At 45.3% G+C, this 12,140-nt stretch overlaps 1 protein-coding gene across 3 annotated transcripts; it reads right to left on the bottom strand.

Annotated features, from left to right (window-relative positions):
* Positions 1-6: 6 nt before the first annotated feature.
* Kcne4 (potassium voltage-gated channel subfamily E regulatory subunit 4) lies at positions 7-4,073 on the bottom strand. Of its 3 annotated transcripts, none has more exons than XM_048808607.1 (3): positions 4,009-4,044; positions 2,539-2,833; positions 7-2,026 (listed from the first exon to the last, which is right to left on the bottom strand). In XM_048808607.1, the coding sequence occupies exon 3, from the start codon at positions 2,013-2,015 to the stop codon at positions 1,488-1,490; it is 528 nt and encodes a 175-aa protein (XP_048664564.1). In that variant the 5' UTR covers positions 2,016-2,026; positions 2,539-2,833; positions 4,009-4,044; the 3' UTR covers positions 7-1,487. The 3 variants fall into 3 exon arrangements, with proteins under 3 accessions (XP_048664564.1, XP_048664565.1, XP_048664563.1); XM_048808608.1 differs by having other exon boundaries at positions 2,539-2,672; positions 4,009-4,025; XM_048808606.1 differs by having other exon boundaries at positions 2,539-4,073.
* Between the last annotated feature and the right edge of the window lie 8,067 nt (positions 4,074-12,140).

The following is a 12,140-nucleotide window of genomic DNA, read 5'->3' as shown; positions in this document are numbered from 1 at the left end:
TTTTTTTTTTTTAAGTTTTTTTTTTTTTTACTAGAATTAAATCTGATGTTTTGGTGTTGTCTCCAGTGGCTGAGAGATTCTGCTACAAAGCTACTGACCACAAGAATACATACTGACAAGCATTCCTGAGCATTTCCTTCCAGACTTCTCTTTCCCTCAGCTGGGAGTGTTCACAACCCACCATCCAGAGAACTGTGCAGAGGAAAATGTGGTATCTGCCTTTTTAGTTTAATCCTGGGAAAATGACAGCAGGGATAGCTGGTGATCAGCCCCAAATTCCCCAGTTACGCATACACAAGAGTCTCCAACTGCTCCTTTAAATCAGAAGATCCTTTTTCAGACTAACTGGCAAAAGGGGAAATATTTGGTCCAAGCTTCCTCACACCAGGCCATGGAGCATTTATCACAGAGTCCTGAAATCCTCCCAGCCCCCTGGGGTTGCACATCCTCAGGAGCCTCATGAAGGCAACAAGCCTCTTGAAGACATGCCCAGGACCACACAGCAGATGAGCGTCAGGGCTTGGGATCAGCAAACATAGACTTGGACCCCAGCTTTGTGCAATCTCTGCCTGAATATGCCCTTTTAGGTCTCAGCTACGTGACGAAATACCACGTTGTGAGTCCCGTAGTATGTCCTCTCCCAGCTCAGAAAACTAGGCTGGGAAAACAAGAAAACAGCTTGGCCTTGTTCAACTCCACCAACACTCCTTCTGGAAAGATCAGGAAGAGCCCCCTGCATGGCCAGAGTGCAGGATAGATTCTGGGGGAGCTCTCTGACCAAAAGAGCATCATGCCAGCATCTAATGTTGGACAGTCACAAGTTCAAGGTCATAGATGAGACAAAAGATCAAAATAGCAGATCATCTCTTATAACCCCAGCTAATGTTAACAGATTTAAAAAGTTGCTTTTTTCCCTTACATTGTGCAAACAGGTTGAGCTCAGATCTCCAGCTTTCTCCTATCTAAAATCATTCATTAAAATTTCCCCTCTTATCCAAAGACCTCCAAAAGCAGCTTGTAACCCTCTGTGAACTAATGCCACAGGTACATAGTAGAGATACTTACAGCCAATTAGATCTAGAAGAACAAAGCTCTAGGCAAATTAGCAAATCAAGACTAGTCCCTCAGCCTGCCCTAGGCATTTAGCAGCCCCAGCAAAAGGCAGATGCTGCACAAGTGACCCTGGACATCCAGTGAGACAATGACAAGCACATCATCAGACCAAAGGCTGAACAGGAACCCTGAAATCCAGACCCCAAAGTAAATGAACACACTGCACGTCTTTGGGGCTTTTCAGGTGGCAGGTCCCAATCGCAGGCACCTCCAGCTGAGCCTTGTCTCTCGCCCTCCCCTATTTCAGGGGCTATCTGAGGGCCTTTTCAAAGTGGCAGCTGCACTGCAAAAGTGAAACCGGACACTTGATGATGTCTTTTCTTTTTCTAAGGGTGCTGCTGGCTGGCAGAGCCACCTCAGGATCCCTGGGGGTGCTAGGAATTCTGATGGATGTTCTCAGAGGACCCTTCACTGCTTTCGTTGAGAGGCGTCTCTGAAGTCTCCTCCATCTCGTCGTCTGCCCCCTCCTCCTGGATGGTGAGATGCACATCTGGGGAAGAAGACTCGGAGCTCACGCTGTCCCCTTCCATGGAGCAGAGGGTGCAGGACAGCGCAGGGGCCACACTCTCTTGCAGCATGTTCAGCATCATGGGCACCTGCACTGACCTCAGGCCTGAAACCATGGGCAGCGGCTTCATGGCCTCTCCCCAGAGCCTCTCTTCATCTTTGTACAGCAGCAGGAGGCTGGACTTCTTCTCTCGCCTCTTGGATTTCATGTAACCCAGCATGATTCCAATCAAGAAAACGCCGTAGAAGGACATGACAACCAGAATGTAGAAATATTCATTGCCGTTGCCGCTGCCACTGCTGGGCACATGGGACTCCAGGGGGCTGCTGGAGGCTGCGGTGCTGGGGTGTGTGCTGTTCAGAGTCTCCATCTTCAGCATTGAAGCACGGCGCATGCAGCCGGGGTCTGGGGAGAAAGCCACAGATTAGAGCTCTCCTACCAGGACCCCCTAACGTGGAGGAGGGCAAGCACGAGGTTTATGGAGTCACAGTGTCAAAAAGTTTATAAATGCATGAGATAAAGAGCAGTAGGAAGTTCCACCAAAGAGTTAACAGGGTTTAGCTCTGAGGGCTTGGAGAGCAAGCGGGAAAGGAAGAACTTTCACTTTTTCGCGTCTTTGCTATATATCCATCTTCTGTGCATTTCATAAAGGAGCAGGCATTACTTTCATTCTTTCAAAAATTCCCTATGCCAGCAAGAGTAGAGAAAGCAAATAATACAAGTTAAAAAGTGGGACACATACTTGAACCCTTGGAGCAGAACCAAAAATTGGCATTTGGCTTCTAAAACTTCAACTTTTTTAAAATTCAAAGCAAAGTTCCTTAGAGCAAACAAAGGAAACAGAAAGAAAAGAGCGTGGTGTATTTGTACTTAGGCACGTTCCTCTTTCAAAGAAGCAAAGCAGCACTGTGACTTACCCAAGGCTGGCAGTTCCTCTGAATTCCTAAATCGTCAGGTCCAAGAGCGCTCCGCTTTTGCGTCCTGCGCGCACTCTGACAGCTCGGCTGCTGCAGTCGGGGATATATAGTCAAGAAATGCATCGTCACGTGTTCTGGGAGGAAAATTTACAACAGAGGTTGACCGTGGCAGAGTGAGCAGTGAACTCACAGCACAGCAGTTCAACTCCCTGAACTTCGCAGCTGGTGAAAAGAAAAAGGCTACAAAGTAGAAGCCGCTCCTCCTGCCCCTGCCTGAGCCAGAGTTTTCAGGTGGCTGTGAAAAGGAGGGGAGGGAGGAGAGAAGAAGGTGCTAGGTCGGAACCAGGACTCCAAAGTCCAGCCTCGCGCAAAATTAGTCCCTGCTTCAAAGCCCCCTTGGGAATACCCATTATGTCATCTGTAGGTTTCTGAGGCAGTCGAATCCCACAATCTGAATGAGAGACAGTTGGAAATAAGTACAGGATTTACAGTCAGGAAACTAGGGCTTAAGTTTCAGTTCTTCCACTTTCTCTGCAAATTAAATCCTTCCCTAAACTTCCTATACCTCAGATTCTTGATCCATAAAATTGCTGGGCATGGCAGGGAGGGCTTCAGAATGCAGAATTGTATAAACCATGTGGAATTTTAAGTTCCTTTTGGCTTAATCCCTTTAAAGCTTGAAATCTATTTGGTACAGGTTAGCCCTTTAGCAACCTGGAGAGACTCTACCTGTCTACCAAGCAATGAAATCTATTTTTATAGTCATTGTTTAATAAAAATCTTCCAGATTCTTTTCAGCAGTCTCTGTGTAGTGGAAAGAAGTTATGGTGAAGGGTTCTATGAGCAGGTTTGGCTCCGTGGTAGTGAATGGTGCAAAGTGGCTGTTGGGATCAACCGAGAGGCACCGAAGAGTATGAGGATTTCACTCCAGTCTCTGCTCCCCAGCATGCGCATTCTGAGAGGCTCCCATTTGAAGTCAAAGTGGAAGGAGTCCTCAGCCTCCAGTTGTCTGTGAATTGTAGTCAGATTACTTTTCCATCCAGCTCTAAAGGGAACATCACTTGTGGTCCTGCTGTTGTTAAGTAGAAGCTCAGGGAACACATGAAGACATTCTCTGACCCATCGGAACACACACGGCCGGGACTCTAGAACTTTCACTAGAAACCTGGCTATGTGCCTGGTCCTAATTCTAGGAGGATGCCTGTAGAAAGAGGGGGTTGCTGGACCGAGGCTGCTGCCTTTCCCACCGGACTCTCCTCTGCTCATCCCTTAAATTCCCCATCAGGAATGAAGTATCAACAGCCCACAATCCTAGCACTAAGATCATCCATACAATGGCCTTGGCTCACATCGATAAAGACACCCTCATATTCGTGTCGATCCTTAAAAAGCACCACAGCTGCCTCAGCCATGGTAGACGTGGCTTTGCCCACCCGAATCCACCCCAAGCACTGGCCACTGTATCCATACCGGAGCCTGCAGCGTTTGCCTGCTGATCACAGAGCCCAGTGCTGTGGATCACGTACCTTAAGGTATGCATGAAATTAGCAAACACCCAGGGTTTGTCAAGCACTATGAACTGGAAGCTCCCAGGAGGCGGAGAGGAGGTGGGGAGAAGGGTTATTACCAGGTTCAAAGGCAGGAAGCGCAAGGCCTGATGCCAGGAAGCCAGAGGCTGAAGTTTCCAAGGGAATAAATTCCCAGCCCTGAGCCAACAGCCTCAAGGCTCTAAAACCAAAGAAGACGTGTGTGAGGACAAATCTGAAATGGAGTCCAAATGACAGCAGGTCGGAGACACAGGAAGAGCAAAACCCACTGCAGGAGTCAGGGCGGGAGTCAAGGCGGGAAACTCCACTGGGTGACCACCGTGGTGCCCGCTGCCTCTGGTGCCGACTCCCCGCATGGGTGCCTCTACACTTCAGGGAAACCAGCAGGTAGAGCACTCATGCAGTCTGGCAGAAGGTGTGTTTTGTTGTCACTGTGGAGACCACCTCCGGGGCCTCCAGGGGCTTCTGGTCACTTCCCAATGTGCACGTTCCTCTCTGTTTTGTTTTGTTTTTTTCCTCTCTCTCTTTCTGGCCACCACTCCCAGGAATGGAACTTAAGACTTGGGCCTTGAGACCTCGTGTCACCTAGCTCTGTCTTCTCTGTAACCCTCCTTCATGACAGTATGGACAGTACGGTGACAGTAAATAATGGTGTGGATGCTGAAGAGGGAGAAGAGAGCACAGGGTCACGTGCACACTGCACCACAGGTTAAGGGATGGCAATGCTAAAAGATTAATCCACCCTGCAAATACGTTCTCCTCCTATCATCTGCATCTCCATTTCCTTAACAGGGGCTTTTGAAGAGCAAATACTTAATACTGATCAAGGCCTATTCATGAAATTTTTTTTAGGGTTGTGCTTCATGAATCCTATCTAAGAAACCTTTGTTTGACCTGAAGTCATAAAGACTTTCTTCTGTTTTCCTTCTAGAAGTTTTATAGCCGCTCATGCATTTCAAGTTGGTTTTATTGCAGTGCTATATAATAGAAAGTATCAGTCAAGGTTTTTTCTTTTATGTATATATATTTTTTTTTCATAAGTAGCTCCAATTGCCCCATGACTCTTTGCCAAACTTACTATCTTTTTCCTATCAAATTATCCTGAAAAATTTGTCAAAAATTAATTAACCTCCATGTACAGATCTGTTTCTAAACTCTTTATTCGCATTCCTTGTTCTAGCTAACAGCATATCACTATTACACTGTTTTGAGAAACCTATTTTAAACTGGTTATTTTTATTTATTTATTTATTTATTTATTTATTTATTTATTTATGTTAAAGGATTGAACCCAGGGGCACTTTAACACTGAGCTACATCTCCAGCACTTTTTATTTTTTTAAACATTTTTTATATGTAAATGAACACAATACCTTTATTTTGTTTATTTAGTTTGTTTTCTTTCTTGTGTGTATGTGTGTGTGTGTGTGTGTGTGTGTGGTGCTGGGGATCAAACCCAGTGCCTTACAACCCCAGCCCTTTATTTTTTATTTTGAGATAGGATCTCACCAAGTTGCTTAGGGCCTCACAAAGTTGCAGAGACAGCCCTCAAACTTGTGATCCTCCTGACTCAGTCTCCCTAGCTGCTGGGATTATAGATATGTTCCACGGTGCTCAGCTTAAACTGGCATTTTTAAATAAGTCCAAGATATGTTACAGTCAGTATCTAGCTGAGTGTCATCAGACACACATCAACCCTGTGAGGTATCACTATAACCATTTCATTGATAAAGACACCGAATTCAGAGAGACTAAGCAAACTTCTCATAGTTATGCCATTAGTAGTTGGCCTGGGCAACCCCAAAACCCATTCTGTTTTCACTACCTGTATCTCACTGAATGAGAGCCAAGAAAGGATCCAAGAAAGAGGAGAAAGTCAAAGACCCAGATCATTTTCAATTTGAGGGAAGGAATCTTCATAAACGTTTTTTTTCTAAAGCATGAAATCCCAGATGACCAGTTCCTCAAACATAGATGGAAGCATGTAGTTACAGATTGTATCTTCTGAACTCATGTTATCTTCATATTACACACCCAAATATTCTAGAAGCTGTAGGTGAAGCAGAATACCCTTACCCTGAATCTATGCAGCCCCTATTCCAGCAGTTTCCCTTTTGCCTATGTACAGTTCTCTTGTTTTGATGTGTTGAGTTGTTTACCTTCTTCTTGTGACTTTGCTGTTCCCTGCTCATACCCCCAGCTTGATCCCGACATACACTTTCTCCAGAGTTTTGAGTACTTTCATTTCCTGGTAACGTCATTTTTACAAGATGACCCAGGAGTCCCTGACCACACATCTCTGAAATTATGTTAACAGCTTCTGTGACTAAACAAAGTCCGTGCTGGGGTAATAGCACAGCCACAGATCTCATCAGATTAAACAGAAGTCTGGGGCCGGAGACCTGACCCAGCTCGGCCTCACCCGAGCTACGTGACTGGCTCCGTTGCATAATTTCTCTGCTTCTGTTTTCACCACCCGCAGGCATGTCAAGCATAGGATCACTAATTGTGCTGAGATCCCCAGAAATGTCCCATCATCCAACAGCTCCCCCCACCCTGAGCAGACCAGGCTACAGGTTTGACAGAGCCCTGCAAAACAAAACCCTGGGTGCGCACCACTCATCTTGCTTTTCCCAGAAACTCTGAAAAGTTGTGTCTGGGAACTCTTGAAATGGGACATCCCTTCTAAAGCCTTGAGTCACCCTCCCTGGTTGCATACTTTTGAGCGAGCATTCCTGGCACTCCGACTAAGACAGGGCCCGGGTATCTGCAAGGTACTTAAGACTTCCAGATCCCCTGCCCCCATAGCACCAGCTACATTTCAGGAGGATGTGGCTGTGACAAGGTCCCACCTGGACATCAAAGGCAAAAAGGGTGGAAGAACCCAGAACTCTGGAAATTAAAGAGTAAACCTGGCATTAACTCACCATTATGAATTATTATTCAAACGTTCTTTTCACCTCATTTTAATCGAGCAAATATTTGCATAGTGCCTAAAGTGTCTCATAACTGCTGTAAGCACTTTCTCAATTTCATATAAACTTCATAAAACCCCTATATTACCCCTACAAATATTGGGAAACTAAAGCACAGAGAGGTTGAGGTTTCCTGTCCTGGGTCACACAGCTAGTACACGGCTGAGCTGGGAACCCAGAGCTAAGAAAAGAGAAGAAAAAAAAAAAGAAAGAAAAAAGCATTGTCTCTGCCTCTATGGAGCTTACAGATACTGGGGGACACAAACAAAGATCCAAAAATCTTATGTGTAAAATAGCAAGAGTGGCAAATATTATGAAAAAGATAATACTAGGAAAGCCCGGATTGCTGTGACTTGAACTCCTTAGAAAAATCAGGGAGGACTTCCTTGAGGAAGTGACCACCAAGTTACGATCTGATGGTTGACTAGGAGCTGGACATAGGTATTGAGAAGGTAAGAGAATTTTGGCCAGTGGTAATCTGGAAGAGACTTTTTCAGGAAGAAAATAGGGAGCAAAGAAGGATGAGAAGAAGGAGGAACTGAAATGCCACAAGGAGAAGAGCTGCCGTGGCTGGCGTTGGCAGAGGTACATCACCTGGAGGGATGAGGACAAGAGAGCAAAGGGGCCGAAGCTAGACCCCTGCCTCGCGGAGCTCAGGATCCACCAGGGAGGTCCAGGTCTGGGGCAAATGTGTGCCAGCAGGGGACGGCTGAAGGCGTAGCCACTGAGGACTTGCAGAGTACAACCAGGGCGTGGAAGTCCGGAGCGCGCCTCGCCCAGTGGAGGAGCCAGGAAACCAGGGTGAGCAGTCGGCAGGCTCAATGTGCATGTGTGTGTGAAGAAACACCCGGAATGTGGACTTTGCCTCCAAAATTCATATCCAGAGTTTCAGATAATTTAAATAAAGCACAGGGAAGAAAATGTAACAAGTACCTCAACATCATTCTCAAGGGCCATTAGCAGTGGGTTTGAAAAAATTTCTAGTCAAAACTTGGACAAGGTGACACAGATCTCCCAGAAACAAGAAGACCAGATAAACAAGTCGGTATATGGAGTTTTGTGGATCGGAGGTCTAGGTGAAGCACCTGGAATGGTGGGAAGTGATGGCCCAACCAACAACAGCTTCCAGCTGCCCATAGCTCAAGCAGCAGAGGAGAGAACAGGAGGAGCTTTGACCCAGAGGAACTTGAGCCATTAGGACCATCACCTGGGACTGCACATACTAGTCATTGAACTGAGACTACTTCAGGATACCGGAGTTGCCATGGGATTTTTCTTATCTAAGAATGGCTAGAAAGTTATGGGAACTGCTCCCGATATCCATCACAGGGCAGGGAGATAATTGGCCCTAGAGAATGAGTCTGAGGAATATTAGGCTGCCAGATGATGACACCATGCAAACCCTGTTTGCCTATCTTACACATTACACCTGTAAAAGCTCAGAACAGTGTTAAGCACAGGATGAGCGTCCACATATCATAATATTGAGCAATGTTAGAAAATGCACAAAGACAATATTGGTTGCTGCATGCATTATCTACCTTAAATTTAAATTTAAGGACCACAGGCGATGGTTCACTGTTTTATCCCCAGCCTCTAGAATGATACCTGGCCCACAATAGATGTCCTTAAAACATTTGTTAACTGAATAACAGAAAGAATATGCTGAGTGCTGGTCACAGACTTTCTTATTAAAGTCTCACCAGGTCCCAGTGATAGCAATTATGAGAAAAACATTATAAAATAATGTGAACAACACAGTCTAAGGAGTAACTTGTCCCGTCACATAGCAGGAAGTAGCAATGCCGGGATGAACCAATTTGCCTCCTATGGAAACCATGCCAGACACATACTCCATTTCTGGGACACACAGTGCTCAGTGGTTGTTGGTCACTTCCTCTGGCCCCAGCTAATCAAGAGATAAGGATGGAAAGACGATGCTGATGAAGAGCTTTGGGGATTTCAGTTGTGGAGAACAGAACTGCCACTTTTATTAAGAAAATGTTTCACAACCTTTAAAAAGCTTTCCAGAACCTTCCAAGTACTCGATGATAACATAGCACCCAGTAAAAAACCAATCTCCATTTAGCTCTGACTCTTGCGCATACCAAAGGTAGTTGGTTCTGAGAAGGGACTTACACAGTGGATTTCAAGAGCATTTCATAGCTCGGGCTGCCCTTCTGAAAAACCAGACTAAACTATGGTTGACAGGAAATGAGGGTCCCCTTCCTCCAGGGACTGGCTTCCTGTTGCAACAATTTCCCATCACCTTCCTCCATGCATCTCCCTCAAGGGACAGAGCTGGGGTCTAAAGGGCAGGGCAGCCCAAGGCAGACAGGCCATGAAGAATCTCCATCTTTGCACAGCCATGCTCCTCTGGGTCAGCTCAGGTAGACAAGGAGAACCAGCACCATCCAGAGAGCCCACCCCCACAGCACCATGAAGCCAGCGACAGGTCACACCCAGGGCCTGATAACCAAAGCTAACTCTTTAGGCAGGGAAGAAAATGTAACAAGTGCTATACTGCTTCTCCCAAGTGACCAAGGACAAAAAGAGGCCTGGACATTAGAGAGCTGAGGCTGATGCCAGGTCCATGCTGAGTGTGCAAGCATTCCTTCTGAGCTCAAGAGATAACTCAGTCCTGCACACGAGCAGGAAAGGGGCATCAGCAATGCTCATCTATGCTGCGTAGTGAGGTGAGAGACAAATGGATCCCAGTTCTTCTGGGAGACTCGTGAGGCCTGAGGAAGACTCTCAGTGAGTGAGTGGTCATTGGTCATTAGTCAGGTAGATTCAGAGCTGGTGTCCCAGATAAATATTTCCAGGAATTTCATCATGGTTCTGGGCCCATCTTGCTCATGATAGCAATATTTTGGGGCCACTATCTGTTCATTTATTGGTTGGTTCACTTATTCAAAAAAAAAAAAAAAAACCTGTTTGCAACCTAAACCAATAGATATTTTGCAAAATTGAAGGATCAAATCTTTAAAAGATTCCAAGAAAGTAAGTCAAATACAAATAAATAAAATCAGTGTCACGCAAAGTTTGGGACTTGTCAGAGCCCAGGTTCACAGCTAAATAATACTAACTTCCTCTCTGACAGAACCAGACGTTTGTCTACCATGAATCACACTCAAACCCCAGTAACACAGAGCCAGGGCTGTCACCGAATCCTAGCACTGGATGACCATGGCGTTCCTCAGGACTCTAGCGATGGCTTCGCATGACAGCTGTTGTGCTCAACCTGCTCCGGGCTCAGCCTGCTCCAACTATGACGAAGAGCCCAGGCCCGACTCAGAGGAAGCCTGGCCCCTTGGGGCAGGTGTCCTGGGAAAGGAACATGCATGTGTCTATGGCTGTGTGTGTGTGTGTGTGTGTTGATGTGAAAATTAAATCTGAGGCTCTTTTGAAATTTACATATTCTATGCTTTTGCTCTTCTTTCTGTGTAAAGATGTAAGTTTTTCTTTTTAAGGAGTTGGGCAGCAAATTTTACCTCTTTAGTGTAGGAAAATTTTGATTACATTATCTAAGTCACTGAGGCATAAGAAGAAAAATAACAAGCCCCATGACAGTGAGGGGCAGGGAGAATAGGGAGTGGCTGGAAGGACGGGGTCCTCAGTAAAATGTCTGCACTCAGTTTTCACCTTCGGCCACTTGGCAGCTGTGGGGCATTGGGAAATTGACTGAGCGCATCTGTGCCTTGATGGAGGCTGTCAGGATTAAGTGGAATAAGGTGTCCACACTGCACACTGTCTGCCACCTGCTAGGCACTCCTTCATTTAGCTGTTACTGTGGGTTCTTATCCAGACCAGGTGAGGCTTAACAGTTTTAAATTGACATGGTATCATTTTTGCACACTAAAATGTCTGATTTTAAAGTGTATGATTCAGTGGAGGGTTTTATTTCCAGTTTATTCACAATGTTTTAAAACTATCAACACTATCTAGTTCCAAAACATTTTCATCATCCCACAGAAACACCCCCTACCCTTGAGCAGTCACCCCACCCCCACCCCCTGCTGCCCCTGGCAGCCATTACTTCACTTTCTATTTCTATGGACTTACCCATTCTGGAAACCTCATAGAAGTGAATCGTGTAATATGTGGGCCTTTGTGATTGTTTCTTTCACTTAGTAAAACGTCTCAAGGTTCCACCATTTTGAGGAACCATCTACACTAGTGGATGTGAAATAGAAGCTCGTCGTGGTTGGGACTTACTGTCTTAATCTGTTCATTCTTCTGTAACAAAACTCCATGGACTGTGTAGTTTATAAAGAATAGAAATTTAATCCTCACACTTCTGGAGGCTAGAAGTCCAAGATCAAAGTAATAGAAGGCTCAGTGTGGGATAAGGGCCCAGTCTCCTCTCCCAAGATGGCACCTTGATGATGTATCCTGTCCTGGCCAAAGGCAGAAGGGCAAAAGGGGTCCAGCTAGTTCCCTCGACCCTTTCACAGGACACTAATCCCAACCATGAGGCTCCACCCTCCTGGCCTGACGGCATTATAAAGGCTCCACCTCTTAATATCATTGTGTTGGGAGTCATGTTCCTTCATGAATTTTGGAGGGAACACAAACTTTCAAATCATAGCATATACGTTTCCCTAACGACTAAAGATGGTGAGCATCTTTCCGTGTACTTACTGGCCATTCGTATGTCTCTTTGAAGAAGTATCTATTCAAGACCTTTGACGATTTTTTAATTGAGCCATTTGTCATTCTGGATATTCAACCCTGATCAAATGTGTGATTTGAAAATCAATTTTTCTGCTCTCTGAGTTGCCTTTACATATTACTGATAGTGTCCATTGATGTACAAAAGTTTTACATTTTGGCAAAATACCATTTATCTCTTTTCTGTTTTGTTGCCTACAGTCTTGGTGTCATATCTAAGAAATTATTGCCCAGTCCATGTCACAAAGATTTAATACACTGCTTCCTTCTAAGGTTGTATTTTAGCTCTTCACTTTTAGTTTCTTGAATCACTTAAGCAAACTTTTGGTATGATATAGAGATCCAAATTTACTTTTATCCAGATAGATACCCAGTTGTCCCAGTAACATTTGTTAAAAACACTATC

The sequence above is a fragment of the Marmota marmota genome, unplaced genomic scaffold, assembly GCF_001458135.2.
Source record: "Marmota marmota marmota unplaced genomic scaffold, marMar, whole genome shotgun sequence".
Classification (NCBI taxonomy): Eukaryota; Metazoa; Chordata; class Mammalia; order Rodentia; family Sciuridae; genus Marmota; species Marmota marmota.
Note: the sequence above shows the minus strand (reverse complement) of the source record. Positions and strands in the feature narration are given on the sequence as shown.

What these genes read in the sequence shown, in the direction of transcription:
- Kcne4 (XM_048808606.1), bottom strand. Translation starts at nt 2,015, where the DNA reads ATGCGCCGTGCTTCAATGCTGAAGATGGAGACTCTGAACAGCACACAC.